Below are 27,346 nucleotides of genomic sequence, written 5' to 3' on the forward strand. Positions count from 1 at the left end.
CCTTCAATGACCAACAAAATTTGCTGAGCTTGAGCAATTTTGACAAAAACAATGAATATAGTGGGGTTCGAAATTATTAACACCCTTGATAAAGATGAGCAATAATCACTCAATAAAATAAATAATTCAAATACTGAGATATTGTATGATAACAAATTTGTGAAATTATATGATGTAATATTAATACAATTGCTCAAGTAATATATTTTTTTAATAAATGTTGAAAGATGAAAAACCATAACTAACTGCAAATGCATCCAAGTTTATAGAGTCACAAACTTGTAGTCGTTGTGTGATAGGAATATGGGACCAAATACTGAACTATAACTACTTTATAAGACTCTTTAGGGGTGTCAATCATTTTGACCCCCCTACCTGAGGAAAAAAAGATATAACTTGTTAAACAAAATCTCTTTCTCTGAGCAATTATATTAGTATAAAACAATTCCCCAATATTATGAGCATTCAATAAAGCTCAATATTTGAAATATTTGATGCAGTGATTATTGCTCATCTCTATGAAGGGTGTACAAATGTTCAAACCCCACTGTATGTCACACTACTTTTTATTTATTTACAAGTCATTTGGAAAATGTTCTATAATTTGTAGGGTTGAGTACATTGGTAGGGAAAAAAGTAATTTAATCCATTTTTGGGTTAAGTTTTAAGGCAGCAAAATGTGAAGACTGTGCAAGGGGTGTGTAGACTAACTAGACACTGTATATGTGTTATAAACATCTCTCTTCTATCACTGTCTTCAGTGCTCTAGTGCTGCTATCTGTATCCATACCACACTGTACACAAGGTCATATTGGGTTAATGTTTCTCTGTAAAACACAGGATCTGACCAGAAGGACATAAGGGTCTCAGAGGGTGACAAACTATTCAATGTGGAAATGACATCGACTTTCATGGCATCTAATGCAGTCTGTTGACCATAGGTAATGAAATGGAGGTCAGGTTTTCAAACACAAACATTAACAGCTTTATTCAACCTCTAGACCTGCATTGTCGTGTCATTGGTACTGTTGTATCACCTGCAAGAACTTGAAATGAGTTTGCTCTGATTGAAAATGCCACTCCTATTTCTTTGACTAGAATCCTTGTTACATGCAAATGTATCTATTGCTACCTTAAATCCAGCAATTTCCTAATTGAATCAAAGAAATCTTTAAGTGCATTCAATGTATTAACTTTACATTTCTATTCGTAAGACACTATCGGTCTTGGCAATACATTTTTAGAGTTTTAATAATACATACACAATGGCACATTAAAAACTTGACCGGTACCTGGCTTGTACTTTCTCCAACATCCAGCAAACCTTATCAATGTTGTCTGAAGGTACATTAGAAACAATGAAATGAAGTCTAGGGATACTGTCCTTTCCAAAGTCTTGTCATTCATATCACACTTCCAGCACAAACTTCTCTTTTCTTTCCCAAAAACATGCTGGGAGGCAGTGGGTGCACTTATGGGATGCAAAGGAAACACATTAAGTAGAATTCTGCTGATGCCAGAAGTTTCCCAGACTTTATTTGAAGCAAAGACAGACAGGACTGGAGTCTGATGTTAACGGGTTCCTTCTTCCTTACATGGTGGTGTTGATCACAGAGAAACAGGCTTAAGACAGTCAGTCCACAGTCCAGGTTCAGAAAGCAACTTGTGAGAGTCCTGGAACAAGCAGACGATAGTGTCATTGGTGATCTTATAAAGAACAGTGATATAAATTAAAAACAATGTTCTGTGTCCAAATGTAAAGACTTAAAAATAAACTTTGTGGCAGTACTCTAACCCATATGTACCTAGCTTGAGCTTGTCCTTGGTGGCCCAGCAGATACTGTAATGTTGGAGGAGCTGCTGCAGAAGTTCCTTCTCATCCAGAAATTCCAGACGCTCTATTCTGTATTAAAAAAAGATGGAGAAACTAAATAAAGAGTTGACATTTTTTTTTATTAAAAACGTTTTATTAAAAACAATGTGAAACTGACAACGGAGAAATAACATGATGCCTAATGTATTGAAAAGACTTCATTCAACAGGTGGGTCTAATCCTGAATGCTGATTGGTTAAAAGCGCATTCCAGCCAGTGTCTATTCCACAAGTTACCACCGGCTAAATCTTTGACGTTAAAATGCCTATCTACTCTGTTCCATCTGACTGCACAATCGACTGTCTCATCAGCCCAGCCAGGGAAGTTAGAAACTTAAACTCCACTATAAAAACGTACACATTATCTCACATTTCTTTCAGACTAACATTTAGTTTTCAACAGCGGAGATTTGTATAAACCTTGCTGTCGGTCTCTCCGAAATGTTCTAATTTAGATTCCCCACTGTCCCATAGTAATGAATGTGTAGGGGTCGGGACGAGAGAGGCAGGCAGTGTTTCTCAGCCAGTCTAAAGCAATCAGCTGGCATCATTTTATGGATATATATACAAAGAATATACAATCGAAAAAAGGTCAAATGAAACGAAGTGCAGCTAGTTTGTAGTCTTTCCTGCTTCAGTTTGAAGTTGTGTCAGCTGTGTCCTCTGAACAGTGTCCTGACAAGAGAGCACATTTTCTATGCCAGGTAAAATCGTGCCTCATTAGCTCATTGTTATGGATGTATCCAAATAAATGTCACTAGAAAACAGCTTTAACAAATGCAGCTACTGTTGTTATTCTGTCTGCACTGTTGGACGTGACTAAGTTAACCAGCAAGGGATAAGAAAGTTGCCAGCAGGTATAGCAATGGAACATTTAGAACGAACGACTGGGTCGTGTCTGTAGATACAGAACGAAAAGACTGAACGACTGGGCCGCGTCTCTGGCAACCGAACCAATAGAACGAACGACCAGTCAGATTGGGTTGCAACCCTATATTTGTTTCGGGACTATATAAATAAAATACAATTTTATTGGTCACATACACATGTTTAGCAGATGTTATTGCGGTTGTAGCAAAATGCTTGTTTCTAGCTCCAACACTGCAGTAATATCTAACAATTTCACAATACACACAAATCTAAAGGAATGGAATTAAGAATATATAAATATTTGGATGAGTAATGTGGGAGCGGCAGACTAAAATACAGTAGAATAGAATACAGTATATACACACGAGATGAGTAATGCAAAATATGTAAACATTATAAAAGTGATTCTTGTGGAAGGATGAAATTGTATGAATCAATTTATCAAAATAACATTTTGATTGAAAATATCATTATTTGAATATGTTGTATAAAAGGAATAATGCCCTTGAAGCCAGTGTTTGGAGGATATACCGGCACGGTTTGCAGGCCGTCGACTGTCAACACCCGTGCCAATATATCCTCCAAAACACTGGCTTCTCTAGCATTAACACTTAAGTGTCTTACCTTGCCACGTCGTCCTGAGGTATAACACTGTACACAGTCATCATGTCCAGAGCATCTGCATTCTCCCAGCCCGTCTTTAGGAAGCGCTCCTTCTACAAATGCAAGCATGTTTCACTTCAGGACATGTCTTGCACAAAATCAACACTTGGGATTTGTTGTTTAATTGTTATGATTGAGTATATATATATGTTTGGGGTGACATTTGATCAAGTTTCAATACAGAATATTTACAAGCAAAGGATTTAAGTCATTATGACTGTGAAACTATCAAAAGGAAGCGAAACTCTTGACCAAGTGACCTCATAAGTCTTCGGCCCTGAGACCTTAAGTTTGGTTCCACAGACAGAGATCTGGAGACTGACACAGCTGCTGTAAATACAGAATTGTAGTCTTCTAATCACACCCACTCAGCGTGTATACACCGTGTTTGCGTCACAAAGTGAACCTTATCTAACTGTGCTCCATAGTCACTGCTGCCTTCAGATTTATTTAGCTAATTCTGTAACGTCACTTCTGATCTAATACAAAGGTGTTTTAAAGTGTTGTTGTAAAGTTGCTGTACGGTTGAGGGTGCTGTACCTGCGTTTCCAGTGACTGACACACCTCCACTCCAGCCAGATTACACTGACGACGCTGAAGATTCTCAATCATCACCTGGCCAAAACGATCCAGCATGTTCACCTAGAAAGAGAGAGAAATAATTAGCAGAGACTCTCAGCAATATAGATGGAATCAGCAGAGGCATTCTATCTCGCCATAGTTCAGAGTCTGATCTTGTTCATCCTTTACCTGCTCATAGTTGACAAACATGGCTGTGTGGAAGGTGACTGAGGCCCAGTTCACCAGCTTGGATGACTGATCTGGAGTCATGTAGACCAGCACACACTCTGACAGGAACAACGTAGGCAACCTAGGAGAACAAAACATCCCCAAGTTAGAAAAAGCCAGAGGATTCCTAATCAGTTCTGAATCTGTGACATAAAACACCACATCCACAGAGCCTTTGGCACAAGTGGCAGACAAAACGTTTTCTAACGTCATTGAGGCTTGGCTGGTAGACCAGACCTCACAGGAAGAAGTTAATATATGCACTAAAACAATAAGCTCTCAGAAAAGCAGAACCCTTGGTTGACACTGGGCCAGTGGCTATGGCGGCTTTTCCAAGTCTCATAGGCTGAGATCAAAGGAGATGGGTCTCTTTGAAAGCGCAGGTGGGAAGGATGGAAAATCAAAGAGCACCCAAGTGTATGATCGTTGTCATCAGGAACTGACTGCCAAACACTCAGCCACGTCTGGCCAAGACCATAAATACGAGTTAGGTACAGGGAAAGAACACTGTCAGCCCAAGACATCAATAGACTGCCAAACATCCTACTGCAGCGCTACAGCAAAACTGGTGATCCACTGATACGGTTGGATACTGCTACCTCAAAAATGTCTAGACTCTTGCAAAGCTGTCCAACAAAATTAAATAAAAATAGTGCAACAGTGAATTCTAGGCCAAACATATTCAATATAATGTTATTTTCACTGACTCTGGGTTGAGGTGGAACTTCTTCAGTTTGTCATCTAGGCCTGGGATGTCCCTGAGGTCAGCACCGATGATGCAGTACCTGTCTGAGTCTAGGCTGTGGCCATCTGAAACAGACACAGACAATACAAATGACTAGGTGAAATGTTACCATAAGAGACAACTACATACAAGTATTATGTTGATTTGTATCAGCCAATGTCTTTTACTTCATTACCTAGTAATAGTGAGTCTGTGGAGTGGGTCTCAATGAGAGGTTTTGACAGTGGTGGTTTTGTCCTGAAGAGAAGGTTCACAACATTATAACTACACACTAAATTGTGTTTATTTTTAACAGATTAGCACAATACAAGTGTAGCTGGACAGACTATTTCCAAAAGTGTTTATAGACAGGCTCTGCTTCCCTCTACAGGTCAATTTCTGACATTACTGAGACCATCAAAACAAATTAAACCCAAAACTGATTTATATGAATTATTCTAAAGAGAAAAAGTAGAACGTCTTACTTTATGTTGTGTATTTTCCTGGCAGCAATCATTGGAAAGTCAACTTCAAAGTATTTTCTAGGCATGAGGTTTTCATCCTAAAAACATACAAATGACAAATGAAAGACAATGCAAGTAAAAACCAAGACCAAGCATGAATTGTACTCTAAGATGAATGCATTTCTTTAATGGGATTATTAGACTGTACCTTTAGCCTCCAGAAAGTGGTGTCCAGCCCTGCCCCCAGGTTCACTATCTGACAGTCACACTTTGTTTTCCTGAGGAAGGCATCCAGGAGGTGGTTCATTCCCTGCACGCGGGCATAGTAACCTAACAGAGGACAACAAAGATTTAGTAATACAGTATTAAGCAAGCCTTCTTCACGCCAAATTTTTTTATGAATGTGTTTTTGTCTCTGGCCAACATTCACTTGCCTCGGTTAATTTCTGGAGCTTTTCGTTCCCCTACCGACCTCACAAAATACTGGACATAGGGGTCCGTCCAGTAGCCTTTACTGGTTGCATATCTGAAAATCAAACAAATGGTAAGTATTGCATGTTCAAACGCAGTATAAAAAAATACTACACTCCCATTTATGAAATAAGTCTTATTGAATATGGTTGTGTCATTTACTGGGTAAAATCTGAATAAATACTAATGGCAAGCTGATTATTTATGCCACCACTATGTGGTTCAATAGATACACTTTTCATGTTGCTGGTAAGCAGGTGGCTACAACTGGGGGAGGCAATTGACGTGTTGCAAACGCACAGCAACCATGTTGCAATTCTGATCACCTAGCTAAGCAGCAGCTTGTACATGTTATGAATCTAGCTAGCTAGCTACCTTTTGCATGTCGTTGCATCGTCACAAGTCGACCTCACTGCTTCGTCGGCAGTGTCTAAATCTGTGAAGGGTTGTCGGGCAGCCATCTAACAGTTTCACACCTCATACAAAAGTCCCTGTTGTTGATATTTAAAAAGAAAACGGTATTCTCTGCAACACCAAATGCATCAGCTGTTCCAATGTGGCTAACGTTAGCTAGTTGCTAACACTGTATAACTTTGACCGTAGCTTTGAAGCCAGGCAAAACAACTTGACCAGCCGGTTGGTGAAACTCTATAGTAGATGGACGAATTGATATAAGAAGCAGTTAAATAATTTAACTACCGTCACATAACATATGCAAGAAATTCTGTTAAATTGGCATTATTTAGATACCACTGCTCAGCTGAAGGAGCTTGCCAGGCTTCAACATCCGGTACCTACAATGTATGTGTTCTTCTTCGATGAGGTTTAAGAGCGGTTGGCATCCTATAAATGTTGCATTACCGCCACCTACTAGACTGGAGTACAACTCCCTTATACCTTGCTTGAAAATAAATAAATAAACAAATACCCTACCATCTAACACTACACACACACAAATAATAAAAAATAACACCACCCTAATCCACTATTTAAATATATTTAGTCCTACTTCAGGCCAACAACCTGAAATGAGACACCACCACTTAACACCCCCCAAAGCTTTCCCTTGCCCTCCATTTGGAGGGCCCTCCAAATCTGACCATAATACTATAGTCCTGATTCCTGATTCAAGCTAAAAATGAAAGCAGGAAGCACAAGTGACTTGGTCTACAAAAAAAGTGGTCAGATGAAGCAGATGCTAAGCTACAGGACTGTTTGGCTAGCACAGACATGAATAGGTTCCTGGACTTCTCCGATGGCACTGAGGACTACACCACATCAGTAACTGGCTTCATCAATAAGTGCATCGATGACGTCGTCCCCACAATGACTGTACGTACATACCCTAACCAGAAGCCATGGATTACATTAAGCACTCGCACTGAGCTAAAGGGTAGAGCTGCCGCTTTCAAGGAGCGGGACTCTTACCCGGAAGTTTATAAGAAATCCCGCTATGCCCTCCGACGAACTATCAAACAGGCAAAGCGTCAATACAGGACTAAGATCGAATTGTACTACACCGGCTCCTATTAGACTACAAAGAGAAGCACAGCCAAGAGCTGCCCAGTGACACGAGCCTACCAGATGAGCCAAATAACTTTATGCTCACTTGTGCCCAAGAACACTAAGGTAACCTGCCTAAACGACTACAACCCATAGCACTCACGTCTGCAGCCATGAAATGTTTTGAAAGGCTGGTCATGACTCACACCAACTCCATTATCCCAGAAACCCTACACCCACGCCAAAATTGCATACCACCCCAACAGATGATGCAATTTCTATTGCACTCCACACTGCCCTTTCACACCAAGATAAAAGGAACACCCATGTTAGAATGCTATTCATTGACTACAGCTCAGAGTTCAACACCAATCTCAGCGCTAAGCTAAGGACCCTGGGACTAAACACCTTCCTCTGCAACTGGATCCTGGACTTCCTAACGGGCCGCCCCCAGGTGGTAAGGGCAGGTAGCAACACATCCGCCACGCTGATCCTCAACACAGGATCCTGATCCTCAGGGGTGCGTGCTCAGTCCCCTCCTGTACTCCCTGTTCACTCATGACTGCACGGCTAGGCATAAACTCCAACACCATCACTAAGTTTGCCGATGACACAACAGTGCTAGGCCTGGTCACCGACAACAATGAGACAGCCTATAGGGAGGTTGTCAGAGACCTGACTGTGTGGTGCAAGGACAACAACCTCTCCCTCAACGTGATCAAGACAGAGGAGATGATTGTGGACTACAGGAAAAGGAGGACCGAGCACACCCCCATTCTCATCGACGGGGCTGTAGTGGAGCAGGTTGAGAGCTTCAAGTTCCTTCGACAACAAACTAACATGGTCCAAGCACACCAAGACAGTGGTGAAGAGGGCATGACAAAACCTATTCCCCTCAGGAGACTGAAAAGATTTGGCATGGGTCCTCAGATCCTCAAAAGGTTTTACAGCTGCACCATCGAGAGCATCCTGACGGGTTGCATCACTGACTGGTATGGCAACTGCTCGGCCTCCGACCGCAAGGCACCACAGAGGGTAGTGCGTACGGCCCAGTACATCACTGGGGCCAAGCTTCTTGCCACCCAGGACCTCTATACCAGGCAGTGTCAGAAGAAGGCCCTAAAACTTGTCAAAGACTCCAGCCACCCTAGTCATAGACTGTTCCCTTGGTACCGCACGGCAAGTGGTATTGGAGCACCAAGTCAAGGTTCAAGAGGCTTCTAAACAGCTTCTACCCCCAAGCCATAAGACTCCTGAACATCTAATCAAATGGCTACCCAGACTGTTTGTACCCCCCCTTTCTATGCTGATGCTGCTCTCGGTTATTATCTATGCATAGTCACTTTAATAACTCTACCTACATGTACACACTACCTCAATTACCTCGACACCGGTGTCCCTGCACATTGACTCTGTACTGGTACCCCCAGTATATAGCCCTACTATTGTTATTTACTGCTTCTCTTTAAGTATTTGTTACTTATTATTTTTGCAGGGTATTTTCTTAAAACTGCATTGTTGGTTAAGGGCTTGTAAGTAAGCATTTCACTGTAAGGTCTACCTTTTGTATTAGGCGCATGTGACAAATACAAATGTATTTGATTTGATTTAATTTAACTCTTCTGATGTCAAGTCTCACACACCCAAATACCTCCCTGCAGCTGCCACCACAACCTCAATTTTCTGAGACTTACGTTCCATCCCTGCAGTACAGTTGATAACCATTGCTATCAATGCTAAAAATCCAATCTTACTGAAACATATATCACTTGTTGGCCTATCTCTCTGTACTGGCACAGATCTACTACTCACAACACTCCTCTCAGGATCCCTCCCCCTTGACCCATCTTCCTCTACTTTCTTCACTGCCTCAGTATATGACAACTTCTTCACTCCTCTAACCCTGGAAACCTTAACCTGCCTCTTTCACATGGGACATTTCTGATCTCCAGCCCCATGGGCACCCCTACAATTAACACATACCAATACTTTCCCCAATGCTACACATTCCTTTGTCTCATGCACTTCTGTACACTTCTCACACCTAGGGACCTCCCTCCTACACACTGCTGCCACATGCCCATAAGCTTGGCACCGCTAACAACGTAATTTATTCGGCACAAAAGCTCGTACAGGATAACATATATCCTATCATCACTTTGTTGGGCAAAGACTTAACATCAAAACCCAAAAGAACAGACAATGACACTTCTGTTTCACCACTCACGCCACCATGTCTGCGTCGCACCAAACGGCGAGCATCTTCCCCTTCAGTTGGTCAACTTTGACATTTACTGCTACCCCAGTATTCACTCCTTTCAATGGCGCCCTTTTCTTGAGAGCAAAACAATTCACATTTCAACCTCATTCACTTCCATTTCTCATCCTGTCTTCAGCTCACTCTGCTTACACTTTCTACCATTCTTCTTTAACAAACCATCTCCCTTTTTCCAGACATTTTTAACCAACTCAAGCTCACCCTCTTCCTCCCTCCCTCTCAGACCTCCTCTGCCTCTCCTTTTCCCTCCATTCCTTCTCCGTATTCCAAGTAAACATCTCCTTATGATAATACTGTACTTCTCCTGACATGCATCTTGTTTTTGCCTTCTGAAGGGACGCCATTTAACCAGTTGTCACAATCTCCGTACAATCAGCACAAACCCCTCGGGATGTAGCGCTCAACAGTACATCCCACTTGTAAAGCAGCCGCCTCGTCTTGATGTTCTTCTCTATCAAAAGCTACCGCAAAGCATTTCCCATTTCAAACAAGCGCGCTCTTCCAACCACCATCCACGGTCTTGCTTCATCGGAACTTGGGCTCCGGTGTATGTGTCCCACAATGCAACGCTGTATTCATTTTCTAACGTTTTCATTGTCCTACTCTCTAGCCGCCACAACCAATAAATGAAATGCATTATAATGACATCAGATAACCTCTCAACAGATCTGGGATTGTCATTTTAGATGCATCAAATTTCATTGGGATTGTTATGATGTTACACGTATATTTTATCTCTATGGTATTAAGTATGGGTCAGTTATAGAAATAACATTTGACAGGGGTTTTGATCATGTTGACTTCAATTAAAGACATCTAGTTTTGTGCATGTAATAATGACATTTAGTGTAATGCCAAGCTTGGTGAGCTCGGCCTCGAGGGCAAGTGTAAATCTGGTTGACACCTAACTCATGATTTGCGTCAGCCAGGCTATGCAAGTGGTGCCAATCCAAATGGAATTGGATCAATAAAGAATGGCAGCCATACTAATAAATGATCCATACTCCCCGTGGCCATGGCAACTTTATCAGTAAAACCTGTCTCTCTCCTCTGTTTTTCTTATCTTCTTTTCTCTCCTTCAAGATTATTTTAATGAATGGAATTGTTTTACATTTTTCCTGATGAATCAGATGACACCACATGTTCATTAGGGCTGAATATTTTCCCGGGATATTTTCGAAATGTTTCATCCCGAGAATAAATAGGGCTGAACTTTTCTCCCGGGTAACCCACTATTTCCCGCCAAAACAGGAAGTGCCATTCAAAAGCATTATAAAGTATTTAAATATGTCTGGATTTGATTAAAGCTTTGATCAGCATGAAAATTCAAACCTGATACTACCTGAGCCTGATGAGCCATATATTAAATACATTTTACTAGCCCTACATGAACAACATTTAATGTTAATGAGCCCAAGCCCAAAAAAGGCCAAATGATTGTGCTGTTATCCAATACATAGCCTATATGATATAGGCTACTGCGCATTACGCACGACAGAAAAACATGAAAGCCCATAGATGTAACTAGCTATATGCTCTCTTGGGTAAATAAATGAATCAGTAGGCTAATCTTTTTGAGTGTGAACTGTGTTACTGTACTGTATTATACAGTAATGTATGGACTGGAATTACGCACATAGTTCAAACCATGATAAAGCAAAAGAGAACCTACAAAGTTACAAGTATAGGCTAGCGAATTTTATTTCATTTTTGTATAATTAGTAGGCTGATGCATATATATTTCCCCTAATGTTATTAGCCTACCTCTTCTTTCTCTCTCTATTGTTGCTTCAGCCCTTCCCCGCTTTAAACAGTTACATTACATACGTTCCCTTGTCCGTATCTTCATCATTCTAATGACACCCTTGAATAATACAGGACTAGAATTAGATGCAGAATGCTTTGACTTCTCTTCACAAAGATTGATTGAATGGTTATGGGTCGGAATAAATAACTGCTATAACCTATCCCCCATCTCGCGTTCACTCTTCCTTCAAACTACCGGAGAGTTCCATTGGCTGCTGTATTTACAAAGACACCCGGTGGAACCAAACATGTAAAATGTGGACTCATCAAACCAAAGTACAGATTTCCACCGGTCTAATGTCAATTGCTTGTGTTTCTTGGCCCAAGCAAGTCTCTTCTTCTTATTGGTGTCCTTTAGTCGTGATTTCTTCGCAGCAATTCGACCATGAAGGCCTGATTCACGCAGTCTCCTCTGAACAGTTGATGTTGAGATGTGTCTGTTACTTGAACTCTGTGAAGCATTTATTTGGGCTGCAATTTCTGAGGCTGGTAACTCTAATTAACTTTCTTTCCTGTGACGGTCCTCATGAAAGCCAGTTCATCATAGCGCTTGATAGTTTTTGCGACTGCACTTGAAACAACTTTTACAATTCTTGACATTTTCCGCATTGACTGAACTTCATGTCTTAAAGTCATTATGGACTGTCATTTTTTTTTGCTTATTTGAGTTATTCTTGCCATAATATGGACTTGGTCTGTCTTCTGTATCTGTGTCTTCTCCTTGTCACAACACAACGTTTGGCTCAAACACATTAAGAAGGAAATAAATTCCACAAATGAACTATTAACAAGGCACACCTGTTAATTGAAATGCATTCCAGGTGACTACCTCATGAAGCTGGTTGAGAGAATGCCAAGCGTGTGCAAAGCTGTCATCAAGGCAAAGGGTGGCTTCTTACAAAATATATTTTGATTTGTTTAACTCTTTTTTTTGGTTACTACATGATTCCATGTGTGTTATTTCATAGTTTTGATGTCTTCAATATTATTCTACAATGTAGAAAATAGTAAAACAATAAAGAAAAACCCTTGAATGAGTAGGTGTGTCCAAACTTTTGACTGGTACTGTATGTCATTGAATAACAGTTTGATATTTCAACTCAACTGACTGTTTTAATAGGTATGGGTAAATGTTACTGTATACTTCTGTAGGCATGTTCAATGTCTTCATGATCACAATTCTAGTGAGGTTGTGAGGTCAGTGCAAATTATTGCAGTACTGTATTGTATCACGGGAGCGAGCAAGATTACTTTCGTAAACTAGCCCAAATTACACAGTCTGCACATTTAGCAGTGCTGGGGATGGTGTTAGACGGATGGATGCTTTTGCTACGTATACTTCCTGCCACCCATTCAACGCCCTCAGCTTGTGCTGGCAAAGAGGGGAGAGGTGTGCTGCAAGCTGGTTGGGAAAAGCGGTCGACGTTGAGTAGCCAGCCAGATATTCAGCAATGTAAAGGCTGCAACCAGTCAGTGGAACTCTGGATAGCTTTTTGATCATATCAGCTTTAACCATGTCGTCAGCTTGCGAGGGAATAGCTTTTTTCTGAAACAAGTACTTGAAGGCTAGACTAAACTTGCTAAAAAGTGACTAGCCACAGTAAGTTAGCTATTTTAATTGGTTCATAGCTTAGCTAGCTGCAAGCTAATCTTCGACAAAAAGCTAGCTGGGTATTGTGAACTTCATGACCAACCTCGTCTGATGAAGCACATCGCAGGAGTTACTTTTCCAGCTCTAAAACGTCGCAAGACTCCACTGGAGAAGGACGCAAAATGAAGAAACAGTTCAATCGGATGAAACAACTCGCCAACCAAACAGTTGGCAGGCAAGTAATGTTGGCTGTTGTTAAATTTAGCTAGCTAACGTTAGCTAGTTTTGTCTTTATTGCGGCGTTGGGGGTAGGGATGTTGCCCTGATTTTCTATGGCGTTCGTATGCCGTATTGTCAGTTCAGTTGGCTAGAAAATAAATGTTTAATATCAATAACGGGTCATGTCAAGGCTAGAGCTAACGTGAATGTTGTCCCATTTAATTTGGAGCTTTGTTCATCGAGGGAAAAGTGGTGAGGTTTCCTAAACATTTCACATCTGTTGCTTGCTTATGAACGGTTTATGCCATGGCTGGAAGTCTAAACGTGATGCTAAATTCACCGTGAAACATCTCTTCGCCAGCATGCATATCGCACATTTACATCGGTAAACGGCCAGATTTGCACATCGTCTACTGCTGAGCTTAAAGACATTTGACAGCTGTTATCCAAGGACTGTGACGACGACCTACTTCACGTGGCCGAGCCACAAATGGCTTACGCTGGAAATGGTACAAAAAGTGCATGCCCTGCAACAGTTTTTGTCCCCAATTTAACTGACATTAACCTGGCTGGTTATTCATGCAACAATTTCATGCGAATACATTAACGTTACCTGACGCATGAAAACAATCACGTCCGGGCTGATGGAAAGGTGAAGTGCCGGAACAATTGTATTAATGCAATTTGTTCGTTCGACATGGTGGGATATTTTTGTGTCGGTAAAATGTATCATGCGAGAAATGGCAGTGGAAACGCCTTCATGCCAAATATTGATATAATAACCATCATATCGAAGTAGACTTGGGAGTCACGCTATGATATGTTGTGTGGTCCTCCCACTATGACTCGGGAAAGCATGCAGTTTATTAGGCTACAGATGAAGTAAATGGTGAACTTCACAGGGTGGTGAATGTGCAAGGTGATGAGCTTGATGCTCCTTTCCAATAAATATCGAGGGTCTTATTCTGGTGACATGATGATCAATGCTTGGCCTCCGTTTGGTAAATACAAGTAATATCGCTGTTATCCATAATAATCTCATACTGTAGGTTGGTAGTCTACCCGTACTGTATCTGCTAGCTGTTGCCTAGAGCTCATGTACCAAGACCAGAGTGGGCACATTTGCTACTGGATATAACGCAAGTTTTTGTGTCAAACGTCAGCAGAGTTGAAAATGCGATGGAAACCAATTTAACGCACAGGCGTTTATCCACAAAAATGTAGTTCGATGGAAACATCTCTGGTGGGAAAATGCTCATTGTTTTATGAAGATTTTAGAATATTCACATGAAAATCTGTCTGAAATTGGATGGATTCCTACCTAGTGAAGATATTCAAGCAATGTTTTGGGATGCCAGTCCATCAGTGAGTCACCAGTCCTCCAGCTCTGTTGGCTGGCCATGTCACTTCAATGCCATGTCAGCCTAATCTGCTGAGGTAGCCAGGATGAGTGATCAAGTTCATATTAACTGATGCTAACCAAGAGATAACATCCTTGTTTACCCTTGTGTGGCTCAAAAGAGCACAGGTGTGCTTGCGGTAGAAGGCCCCCGGAACAGTTTCACCGCTAGTACTTATGGGGAGGGGGGGGGGGGGCACTAAACGATCAAATAATGGAGCCACGCCATGCTCTCTTCCATTCCACTTTCACTCAGACTAAAACTGAAACTGACGATTCAAACAGTCGAGTTGCATTTGGCATGCAAAACTACACACAGTCAGCAAGATTTAATGCATTAAACAAGCTAGTGTCTAATGCCTGAGATAAGTATGGCACGATAGTGCCTCAGTCTCTTCTCACTCTCAACCATAGTCTAGGGCCACTGGCCTAATCACCAGTAATGGATCTACCCTTGAGAGAGCAGACCTTTTGAATAAGTGTAATCTTTGGGAATATCTTGGCAACGGATCACTAATTCCGTAGGCTTTTATCCATGGAGAGAGATATAGAACCTCCCTGTAACAGTATCCTTGAAAAGGAGGACTGCCCTGCCTTGCAGACAGTAGCTAGTAGAATACACAGCCAGTGTTGTTGTCTGGCCAGGTCCAGGTTTACCAAAATAATATTGAGGCTAAGTTCATCGTTAGAACCTTCGTAGGAGCATCGTTTAATATCTGAGTGGTTTCCCAAAACCATCATTATTAATGTTGCACTTGAAAACGGCTCGTAATCTAATGCCTGCCTCAGACCACTTGTAGAACAGCAAAGTGTGTCGTAAGATGCTTTGTTTGCTCTCCCGCATCACTTTATACACAAGATCTCCACTAAACGTAGAATCACATGAGTTATTTGTCTCTCTCTGACCGCTGATAACTTCAGAACAAAGTTGACCACAAATACAATGTTGCCAATGTCTTTGCAATGGTATAAACAAGCATTGTTTAAAAAATATGCATGAAATTAAAACAGTAGGCTATAGGCCTATATTAATCATATTGAAATACATTTTCATGTTCAATTGTGTTTTATTTAGCTACTTGTAGACCACTATCTAATTTGTCTCGGTATTTCATGTGTAGCCTTTCATGTGCACAATGATGTGCCAAATCTGTGATTTAGTGAATTTTTATTAGAATAAGCCGCCTCAATATTTGCAGCTATAGGTGGTAATATAATTCTAATGTTAAGTAAAAATTTGAATCGCGAAAGCTGATCCGAGAGCAGCACTCCCTTTCTTTCGATCCTATCAGTACCGACATATTCTCTAACAACGCACTTGGCTACCTTTCTCTCTGCATGGTGTTTTGGGAAACGCATGTTCGGCCGTTGTAGGAAAGTTGCATCCTTAAAACACCTAAATTCCATCTCTATTGGGAAACCGGGCCCTGGCCTGTTATCATTACGTGGGGCTGAAGTGTGAGGGGTACTGCGTGGGAGTATGAATATAACTTTTAGCTATGGGCTTGGGGAGAGCCCAGCACGGGATGGTACGGAAGGTCTCCTTGGCTTCTCTGAGTGAACACATGACCAGAGATGATACACATTGCACAACACGCAACGGTTGTGGCTCTAATGGTTTTAACTAGCTTCATGTTCCTACTGCCATGATCTCTGATCTGGCAGAACATAATGATAGGTGAAAGAACAAGTTGGAAACCTATCCAGTCCTTTCAGTGCTGATGGAGAAAAGGTGACTTGGAAAGGAAGCAATTGCAGAGTTTTGAGACACAGCCAAGATAATATCTCAGACTGGGGAATCTTGCTTTGCTCTGGTCTAAGGATCAAAAGTCACCTAGAATGCCACATGTGGATTGTGGAATGGAACATAGCGTTGAATTGGAATGTCCATCCGTTCTACAAACTCTAATTCTATGGGGAGAAACAATGTTCATAGGGCCTAGCTCTAATTCTAGAAAATATCTGCAAGGCTAAGCTACTCTGTACATCTTGGCATCTTTTGAATGACAGTGTAGTTAGCATAGAGAGACATCCAAGTTGCCATACCCAGATAATCCTGGCGTGTTTTAGTGTAACCGTATCCTGAGTGCTCAGAGTATCCCCTTAATGTACCTTCAGCGCTGTGCCACTGGCTCAGGGTGAACAGACAGGACTGCTGGAATACTAATCATTTCCTCACTGTATTTAACTAACATTAAATCAGGAGTGTGTGTGATCCGGAAAGCAGACCTGTGGGAGTGTGTGAGTACAAGTATACATGTGAGCACATGTGCGAGCTACGAGCGTGCATGTGAGCATGAATGTGTGTGTGCTTGTTGTGTGTGATAGAGAAGGGCCTTTAGCCTGTCCCTGGGTTCCTGTGATTGTGCCGGAGCAGAACACTGCGTTCAGCAGTCAGCCACTCAGAGGAAATCTCTCCTTATTATTCTCCAAACAGGAAATGGCCTGCTAGAGAAGTGCTGTTTCTAAGAAGAGAAAATGGGTGAAAAACACTGGTGTGACGAACGCTACAGAAGTACCTGTGTAGAAGAGGATGTGAATCCTTGCCTACTCTTGTTTCTTGATTTTTAACTCCCAAGTTCTGATGGACCTCAGACAGAACCTGGTGAGGTAACTCTGCTGAATCTAGTGTGATTAGATCTGGTGATAAGACCGAGCCTGTTCCAGCAGAGTGGTAGAAGGATTAAGGAAAAAATCTAGCCACAGTTTGTCACAGGCAGACAGGTTGCACATCTCAGCACAGTAAGTTGTTTAAAACCACAAGACATTCTTCAGTTCCCTAGTTCTCAAAGGGTTGGGTGTCTATGTGGTAGGTCCATGCAACACTGAAATTGACTGGTCAGAAGTGTGCTCAGTGGCACAACATCTCCTTGTAAAACTGGACACAGTAAGGGTGCTGAAGATACTGCAGCACCCCCTGCAAAATCAGAATAATATAAATAATAATAAAACCTTTACAAATAAAATTTTCACCAGAGTAGTGCTCTGGGCCTGTTCTAGTCCTGTATTAGCGCACCACCCCACACTTTCCCGTGGCTATGAAACCAGACAGCAACAGTATGCTACTTCACACCTGTAAGTATTCAGTTGTGCACAAGTCCTATCATTTCATCTGTCCAATATCCATTATGTTGTGAGCCCTGAGCTGCCAACTGTTGCTAATATGACAAACTCAACCTCTTCTCCAAACTGAATGAGTGGTGAAAAGGCCAGCAACAGCCCCTCTATTGTAGAAACCGGATAGAGTATTCATTTACCATCTCCAGCACGTTGCCATGGGGATAATTCTTAGGCTGGTGGCGGGGTGCAGCCTAACTGTTATGTTGTTCAGTGATCCAAGTGACTGTTGTTGCTATAGCTAGCTAGGTCACAAAGATACCTCGTGGTGAGTGTAACAGTTCTACAGAGCCTGGTGTAGTCACTCAGCTCCATTCACTTTGATAGAATCTCTCAGCTGACCTGGGCTAAACAATTGTTTTGTTGCTCCTGGGCTGGGACATTATACTAGGTCTATTTTTGTTTTTAGTGACGCAGTTTAGTTTGTCTGGATGAGCGAGTGTGGCTTTTATGTTGTTAGAGGCTACTGCTACTCATATTTGTTTATACACCAAATAGCCATGCAAATATAATTGATTGGTGCTGCGAGTCAATAATTCCATGCAGACTCATTCCATGTGCTCTGAACTGTTATATAACACAGAGGCAATAAATGGGAGACAGCTAGAGGGATTCTGACCTGTGGTTTAGTAATATGTTTTAAAGTGTGTTTCTCTCTGGAGTGCTGTAGATGTGGTGAGTGATGTGAGTCTCATATGTCCCCTCTGGCCCTGGCTGCCTGCTGCTGCTCGAACCATGTTTGTCCCAAATGGCCCCCTATTAGTGCACTACTTTTGCCATTTGGAACGCAGACCCATGTCTTCTGGTTTCTGAGGTTGAATGTCCACACACCATGTGACCTCACCAAGCTGCTTGGCTTCAGGCACTTCTCCAGAAAACTTTGACTTGAATCCTCGCTGGATTTGGTTTTGGGGCTTGGCTCGCAGCCCCTTTCTCTCGTTCTCCTTCTCTTTCTGCCTCCATCTTTCTCTCTTAGCCTCCATCTCTTTCTCTTTTTTTTCTCTCTCTCTCGCTCAATTACCATGCCTCTCTCTGGGTTGTAATTGGAAGCAGCTGTCCACCACTGTCACAAGGTTACTATAGTGCACAGAGCCCAGTTTTTGGAGGAGAGGAGGGACTGAGTTTAGGGCTCCAGTTACTGACTGTCTGCTGTTTAACATCTGACCTGAGAACTTTTCGCTGTACATCAGCCTAAACCTAAGCAGTGGGACCTTAACAGGGAAACTATACTAGGACCAGTTGGCAAGGGGAAACGTTACAAGCTACAAAACGGGTTACTTGACTTGTAGGAGGAATAGAAAGGCATGGGGGAGGGGGAGAGAGGGAATGGACTATGGAGTCTTATGTGAAAGCACCATTTTCAACATGTTGGTCACATGCAATATTACACCGTCTCTTTGCTGAGGTATGAAATGACAGAATCCTACTCATTATTCCATGTGCTTAATCTAGCTAGGTTATGTCAATTTTGTTTTGAGACAATTTCACTTCACCATTGGCTTTGAACGGGGCACCTGGCTCACGCCCGGGAAGCAGCCCGGTTCCTAAATGAATGCAGCCTGGAATCGAACCAAGGTCTGTAGTAGAGGTCGACCGATTAATCGCCATGGCTGAATTAATAAGGGCCGATTTCAAATTTTCACAACAGTGGGGAATCAGCATTTTTGGATGCCGATTACATTGCACTTCACGAGGAACTGCGTGGCAGGCTGACCACCTGTTACGGGAGTACAGAAAGGAGCCATGGTAAGTTGCTAGCTAATATTAAACTTATCTTATAAAAAACAATCAATCTTAACAATCACTAGTTAACTACACATGGTTGATGATATTACTAGGTTAACTAGCTTGTCCTGCGTTGCATATAATCAATGCGGTGCCTGTTAATTTATCATCGAATCACAGCCTACTTCGCCAAACTGGTGATGATTTAACAAAAGCACAATTGTTGCACGGATGTACCTAACCATAAACATTAATGCATTTCTTAAAATTAACACACAGAAGTAGATTTTTAAAACCTGCCTATTTAGTTTAAATAAATTAATGGTAGCAGGCAATATTAACTAGGGAAATTGTGTCACTTCTCTTGCGTTCATTGCACGCATAGTCGGGGTATATGCGGTTTGGGCCGCCTGGCTTGCTGCGAACTAATTTTTCAGAATTTTACATAATTATGACATATCATTGAAGGTTGTGCAATGTAACAGCAATATTTAGACTTAGGGTTGACACCCGTTAGATAAAATAGGGAACGGTTCCGTATTTCACTGAAAGAATAAACGTTCTGTTTTCGAAATGATAGTTTCCGGATTTGACCATATTAATGACCAAAGGCTCATATTTCTGTGTGTTATTATAGTATAATTAAGTCTATTTGATAGAGCAGTCTGACTGAGCGGTGGTAGGCAGCAGCAGGCTCGTAAGCATTCATTCAAACTTTACTGTGTTTGCCAGCAGCTCTTTGCAATGCTTGAGGCACAGTGCTGTTTATGACTTCAAGCCTCTCAACTACCGAGATTAGGCTGGCAATACTAAAGTGCCTATTAGAACATCCAATTGTCAAAGGTATATGAAATACAAATGGTATGGAGTAGAGGTTGACTGATTATGATTTTTCAACGCTGATACCAATTATTGGAGGACCAAAAAAGCCGATACCGATTAATCGGCTGATTTTTATTTATTTATTTGTAATAATGACAATTACAACAATACTGAATGATATAATACATCAATAAAATCAATTTAGCCTCAAGTAAATACTGAAACATATTCAATTTGGTTTAAATGATGCAAAAACAAAGTGTTGGAGAAGAAAGTAAAAGTGCAATATGTGCCATGTAAAAAAGCTAACGTTTAAGTTCCTTGCTCAGAACATGAGAACATATGAAAGCTGGTGGTTCCTTTTAACATGGGTCTTCAATATTCCCAGGTAAGACGTTTTAGGTTATAGTTATTATAGGAATTATAGGACTATTTCCCTCTATTCCATTTGTATTTCATTAACCGTTGACTATTGGATGTTCTTATAGGCACTTTAGTATTGCCAGTGTAACAGTATAGCTTCCGTCCCTCTAGTTAGCGTGCGCTAACTTGCTAACCATTTCACTTCGGTTACACCAGCCTCATCTCGGGAGTTGATAGGCTTGAAGTCATAAACAGCGCAATGCTTGACGCACAACGAAGAGCTGCTGGCAAAATGCACAAAAGGGCTGTTTGAATGAATGTTTACGCGCCTGCTTCTGCCTACCACCACTCAATCAGATACTTAGATACTTGTATGCTTGTATGCTCAGTCAGATTATATGTAATGCAGGACACGCTAGATAATATCTAGTAATATCAACCATGTGTAGTTAACTAGGGATTATGATTGATTGTTTTTTATAAGGTATGTTTAATGCTAGCTAGCAACTTACCTTGGCTTACTGCATTCGCGTAACTCCTTGTGGAGTGCAACGAGAGACAGGCAGGTCGTTATTGCGTTGGACTAGTTAACTGTAAGGTTGCAAGATTGGATCCCCCGAGCTGACGATGTGAAAATCTGTCGTTCTGCCCCTGAACAAGGCAGTTAACCCACCATTCCTAGGCCGTCATTGAAAATAAGAATGTGTTCTTAACTGACTTGCCTAGTTAAATAAAGGTATTTTAAAAAAATCAGCAAATCAGCGCCCAAAAATACCGATTTCCGATGATTATGAAAACGGAACGACATTTATTGGATATTTCAAACTTTTTTAACAAATCAAGAACTGAAAAATTGGGCGTGCAAAATTATTCAGCCCCTTTACTTTCAATGCAGCAAACTCTCTCCAGAAGTTCAGTGAGGATCTCTGAATGATCCAATGTTGACCTAAATGACTAATGATGATAAATACAATCCACCTGTGTGTAATCAAGTCTCTGTATAAATGCACCTGCACTGTGATAGTCTCAGAGGTCCGTTAAAAGCGCAGAGAGCATCATGAAGAACAAGGAACACACCAGGCAGGTCCGAGATACTGTTGTGAAGAAGTTTAAAGCCGGATTTGGATACAAAAAGATTTCCCAAGCTTTAAACATCCCAAGGAGCACTGTGCAAGCGATAATATTGAAATGGAAGGAGTATCAGACCACTGCAAATCTACCAAGACCTGGCTGTCCCTCTAAACTTTCAGCTCATACAAGGAGAAGACTGATCAGAGATGCAGCCAAGAGGCCCATGATCACTCTGGATGAACTGCAGAGATCTACAGCTGAGGTGGGAGACTCTGTCCATAGGACAACAATCAGTCGTATATTGCACAAATCTGGCCTTTATGGAAGAGTGGCAAGAAAGCCATTTCTTAAAGATATCCATAAAAAGTGTTGGTTAAAGTTTGCCACAAGCCACCTGGGAGACACACCAAACATGTGGAAGAAGGTGCTCTGGTCAGATGAAACCAAAATTGAACTTTTTGGCAACAATGCAAAACGTTATGTTTGGCGTAAAAGCAACACAGCTGAACACACCATCCCCACTGTCAAACATGGTGGTGGCAGCATCATGGTTTGGGCCTGCTTTTCTTCAGCAGGGACAGGGAAGATGGTTAAAATTGATGGGAAGATGGATGTAGCGAAATACAGGACCATTCTGGAAGAAAACCTGATGGAGTCTGCAAAAGACCTGAGACTGGGACGGAGATTTGTCTTCCAACAAGACAATGATCCAAAACATAAAGCAAAATCTACAATGGAATGGTTCAAAAATAAACATATCTAGGTGTTAGAATGGCCAAGTCAAAGTCCAGACCTGAATCCAATCGAGAATCTGTGGAAAGAACTGAAAACTGCTGTTCACAAATGCTCTCCATCCAACCTCACTGAGCTCGAGCTGTTTTGCAAGGAGGAATGGGAAAAAATGTCAGTCTCTCGATGTGCAAAACTGATAGAGACATACCCCAAGCGACTTACAGCTGTAATCGCAGCAAAAGGTGGCGCTACAAAGTATTAACTCACAAAAAAATACAGTTTTATATCTTTATGTTTGAAGCCTGAAATGTGGCAAAAGGTCGCAAAGTTCAAGGGGGCCGAATACTTTCGCAAGGCACTGTATGTGAAGTCAAGACCGATACAAATATTTCTGTGAAAGGCTAATATCAGCCGACAATATTGGTCAACCTGTTTATCGGTCGGGCTCTAAACCCCACCATGTGAACCGATAGTGCTCAGGCTTTCATGTGGTTTTCTATACTGGGTGCCAGTGTGCTTCAACCAACTTCCTGTTGTCTTACCGAGGCAACAATGTACCATAGTTGTTTTGTATAATACATTTCAAACAGTGTGGTTGGTACCCAGGCTAGTGCAGTGGTTCACATGATCACTGCCCATAATACCTGACCCTGTTCTTCTGCACTGTGTGGAATCTAGTCTGTCTGGAAAGGCCTCATTGTATTGACAGTGTTTGCATATACAAAGTGTCTCTAATCAGTAGCTGTCAAACCTAATCTATCTCCTGTTGTGTTTTCTCATCCACAGAGCAGAGAAAACAGAAGTCCTCAGCGATGACCTTCTACAGGTAAGTAAATCGGACTCAGCATATGTGAATACAAGAGGCTCTTAGCTGAGTTACAGATGTCATTCTTCCTCATGTTGGTAACAAAATGTAACACTCTGCCAGGAAATTTGACAATCTTTGGTACTAGTAGTGCAAAGTAAAGACTGTGTGTGTATATTCTATTAATTTAAGTTCAATTTAGTTTGATGCTCTGGGTCTCCTCCGGTGCTGTGTGTAGTCTGGTTCCCATGGAAATTCCCATCGAGTCTAGAGACAGCAGGTGGAGTCCCTCAGAATTCCTGTTGCTCAGTGAAGACATTCCATACACTCAACACTTTATTTCTGTCGTTCCGGAATGTTATTGTTCTTTTGGTTTTCTCCACCCCATTTAAAGTCAGAGAGGGCGTGTACAGAAACAACGCTGTTGAAAATACAGGCTCCTGCTGTTGCTTCAAGCCATGTTCTCTTTCAGTCACGTTAGATAAATAGCATGCGTTTGACTGGAGAGAAGTATACTGGAATGAAAACGTCATGGGACCCAAACACACAGCATTTGAGTGACAACTAGCATGACAGTGTCCTATTTAGAAGCAGTATGAGGCATTGTCATGGAAGGAGTAAGAGTCTGTCCCAACAGCAGTTATGAATAGCTGCTACTGAGGTGGGGACACTTTATCGCATCTGACAGTTGACTCTTGTTTTCCCTCCAAGGCGTTTTGTGTGCGACCTTCCTCTAACAACCTTCCATGGCCCACTGTGACTCAGACTCCTCTGTATTCCACATGTCACGTCTCTCACGCTACCATGTTAGTCTGAGAACGCACAGTTGGATCTTTCTCGTGTCCCTAGAAGCACTGGAGTGTCTGGTGCTTGATCACCACTGATCGGTTTTCTGCTTCAGCCAACACTGCAGTGTTTGTCATTCCATACGTGCATGCTCTGGGTTAGTGGGTTTGGCATCCATGCTGGCTCTGGTTTTGCCTGCTGTAAATGTATGGCATGCATGAGATGACATGAGTAGGCTAAAGAGTGGTCAACAGTACAAACAGATGAGACATCTAGTAGAGCTGGATGTGTAGAATTGCAGGATATGCACTTTAAAACTGTAAACTTTGCTCTGCATCCCATGACAACATGTATAATGTATAGAACTGCAGGAAAAAGCTTTAAACCTTCAAAATGTTCTCTCTGCAAATGAGGGGTGTGAACAGTTGGTCATGAACCGTGCTTGTGCCCATAGAAATAGACTGGGGGGAGGGATGTTCCCCAATGCTGGGGGAGAGGTGTTCCCCAATGCCGGGAGTGGAGCCGACTTGATAAAGTTTGGGAACCCCTGGTTTAGGCTACTGCTGTTTTTGTTTGGACACAGACAAGCTCTCACACCCTTCTTTGGCTAAGTGTGTTGTGCGCTGTGTGCTTGTCTGGACGTGTTCTCATCAGTCCTGGCACACACACTCCTCAGTCACATTACAGTGGCGATTCCCAGCTCAGTGGATGCGTCATAGACCTAACTAGGCTCTGAGCTGATCACAGTTAGTACAACAACTTCTGTCTGGCTCTTTCACATCCTTCTGGTTTGTTTGTTTGTTTAGTCAGTGTTTCCGCTGCAGTCGTTGAGCTGTGGCGCTACGCCACGGCATAAAAATATGGAACATGTAAAAATAGGTGCACTTTAATGATGCTAGGACAGTCCACATTTACCTTTCCTCTGCAAACTAAATGAGTAATGAATATAAAAGTCAGACAACCCATAGTAGAAAAGTTGATCTATTTACCTAGTCTGCTTGTTGTTGTGCCTTCAGAAAGTATTCACACCCCTTGACTTATTACACATTTTGTTACAGCCTGAATTCAAAATGGATTCAATAGATGTTTATTTTGTCACCCATTTACACACAGTAATGACAGTGAAAACATATATATTTTTGCAAGTGTATTGAAAATGACATGCAGAAATCTAATTTACAGAAGTATTCACACCTCTTTGCTATGACACTCCAAATTGAGCTCAGGTGCATCCAATTTCCTTTAATCATCCTTGAGACGTCAGTACAACTTGATTGGAGTCCACTTGTGGCCAATTCAATTGTTTGGACATGATTTAGAAGGAAGCACACCTGTCTATATAAGGTCCCACAGTTGACAGTGCATGTCAGAGCAGAAACTATAGCATGAAGTCCAAGGAACTGTCTGTAGATCTCAGAGATGGAATGTTTAGAAGGCATACAACGGCTGTGCAGGTGCCTTGTTTGCACAGAGGGAGGGAGCACCAGTCTCATTTTGTTCATGGTGCCATCCAGACATGTTTTCTTTGCAAGAAACTTGTTTGCCGATGACAGTGAAGTGAAGAAATGTCTCCCCTTGCCAACACAAGGTTCTACAAGCCGCATCACCACATTGTCCGACACTAGCTCACCTGCTGCCGGATTTTTTTTCCCAGATATTGAAAGCCTTTCAGCATGTATAATTACGCACGCTCTCACTTGTGTTGTTGGGGCAGTAACCGAAAGATTGCTGGATCGAATCCTGAGCTGACAAGGTAAAAATCTGTCGTTCTGCCCCTGAGTAAGACCGTTAACCCACTGTTCCCCAGGCGCCGAAGATGTGGATGTCAATTATGACAGCCCCCCATACCTCTCCTAGGGGTTGGGTTAAATGCAGAAGAAACATTTTAGTTGAATCCATTCAGTTGTACAACTGACTAGGTATCCCCCTTTCCCCTAGCCTACTCCAAGTAGGCCAGAGTAGACTGATAAGTGGACTGAAATAAGGTACATACTAGAGGTCGACCGATTATGATTTTTCAATGCTGATGCCTATTATTGGATGTCCCAAAAAAAGACGATACCGATTAAATGGCCGGGTTTTATTTATTTTCAAATATATTTTTTTTTATATATTAGTTTGTAATAATGACAATTACAACAATACAGAATGAACAATGAACACTTATTTTAACTTAATATAATACATAAATAAAATCAATTTAGTCTCAAATGAATAATGAAACATGTTCAATTTGGTTTTAATAATGCAAAAACGGTGTTGGAGAAGAAAGTAAAAGTGCAATATGTGCCATGTAAAAAAGCTGATGTTTAAGTTCCTTGCTCAGAACATATGAAAGCTGGTGGTTCAATATTCCCAGTTCTTCAATATTCCAAGTTAAGAAGTTTTAGGTTGTAGTTATTATAGGAATTATGACGCAGCGACTATTTCTCTCTATACCACTTGTATTTCATATACCTTTGACTATTGGATGTTCTAATAGGTACTTTAGTATTGCCAGCCTAATCTCAGGAGTTGAGAGGCTTGAAGTCATAAACAGCACTGTGCCTCAAGCATTGCAAAGAGCTGCTGGCAAACACAGTAAAGTTTGAATGAATGCTTACGAGCCTGCTGCTGCCTACCACCGCTCAGACAGACTGCTCTATCAAATATCTAATCATAGACTTAATTATATAATAAACACACATACAAGCCTTTGGCCATTAATATTGTCAAATCCGGAACTATCATTTTGAAAACAAAACGTTTATTCTTTCAGTGAAATATGGAACCATTCTGCATTTTATCTAACGGGTGGCAACTCTAATTCAAAATATTGCTGTTACATTGAAGGTTTTGCAATGTTATGTCATAATTATGTACAATTCTGGCAAATTAGTTGACAGTTTGCCACGAGCCAGGCGGCCCAAACTGTTAGTGCCTTGCGAAAGTATTCGGCCCCCTTGAACTTTGCAACCTTTTGCCACATTTCAGGCTTCAAACATAAAGATATAAAACTGTATTTTTTTGTGAAGAATCAACAACAAGTGGGACACAATCATGAAGTGGAACGACATTTATTGGATATTTCAAACTTTAACAAATCAAAAACTGAAAAATTGGACGTGCAAAATTATTCAGCCCCCTTAATTTAATACTTTGTAGCGCCACCTTTTGCTGCGATTACAGCTGTAAGTCGCTTGGGGTATGTCTCTATCAGTTTTGCACATCGAGAGACTGACATTTTTTCCCATTCCTCCTTGCAAAACAGCTCGAGTTCAGTGAGGTTGGATGGAG

At 41.5% G+C, this 27,346-nt stretch overlaps 2 protein-coding genes across 22 annotated transcripts in view; one reads left to right on the forward strand and one right to left on the reverse strand.

Moving 5' to 3' along the window:
• Window positions 1–550: 550 nt before the first annotated feature.
• On the reverse strand, window positions 551–10,199 carry LOC149974511 (leucine carboxyl methyltransferase 1-like). Of its 5 annotated transcripts, none has more exons than XM_090212747.1 (11): window positions 10,005–10,199; window positions 5,817–5,908; window positions 5,591–5,712; window positions 5,404–5,480; window positions 5,115–5,176; window positions 4,902–5,004; window positions 4,156–4,276; window positions 3,946–4,047; window positions 3,367–3,458; window positions 1,806–1,903; window positions 551–1,674 (listed from the first exon to the last, which is right to left on the reverse strand). In XM_090212747.1, the coding sequence occupies exons 3-11, from the start codon at window positions 5,687–5,689 to the stop codon at window positions 1,652–1,654; spliced, it is 777 nt and encodes a 258-aa protein (XP_090068873.1). In that variant the 5' UTR covers window positions 5,690–5,712; window positions 5,817–5,908; window positions 10,005–10,199; the 3' UTR covers window positions 551–1,651. The 5 variants fall into 5 exon arrangements, with proteins under 5 accessions (XP_090068873.1, XP_090068870.1, XP_090068874.1 ...); XM_090212744.1 differs by having other exon boundaries at window positions 9,836–10,194; XM_090212748.1 differs by having other exon boundaries at window positions 10,018–10,193.
• Window positions 10,200–12,634: 2,435 nt separating this feature from the next.
• Window positions 12,635–27,346, forward strand: part of LOC149974512 (rho GTPase-activating protein 17-like) — a 48,743-nt gene continuing 34,031 nt past the window's right edge. For 10 of the 17 annotated variants that reach the window (XM_090212756.1, XM_090212755.1, XM_090212749.1 and 7 more), the window contains exons 1-2: window positions 12,635–13,266; window positions 23,266–23,305. In XM_090212756.1, coding sequence (XP_090068882.1) covers window positions 13,214–13,266; window positions 23,266–23,305 — 93 coding nt within the window. In that variant the 5' untranslated portion in view covers window positions 12,635–13,213. The remainder of the gene's footprint in view (window positions 13,267–23,265; window positions 23,306–27,346) is intronic. The other 7 variants (XM_090212752.1, XM_090212753.1, XM_090212754.1 and 4 more) reach the window with 1 other exon arrangement.

Source organism: Oncorhynchus mykiss, chromosome 20 (genome assembly GCF_057628025.1).
Source record: "Oncorhynchus mykiss isolate SJ-2025 chromosome 20, ASM5762802v1, whole genome shotgun sequence".
NCBI classification, from domain to species: Eukaryota; Metazoa; Chordata; class Actinopteri; order Salmoniformes; family Salmonidae; genus Oncorhynchus; species Oncorhynchus mykiss.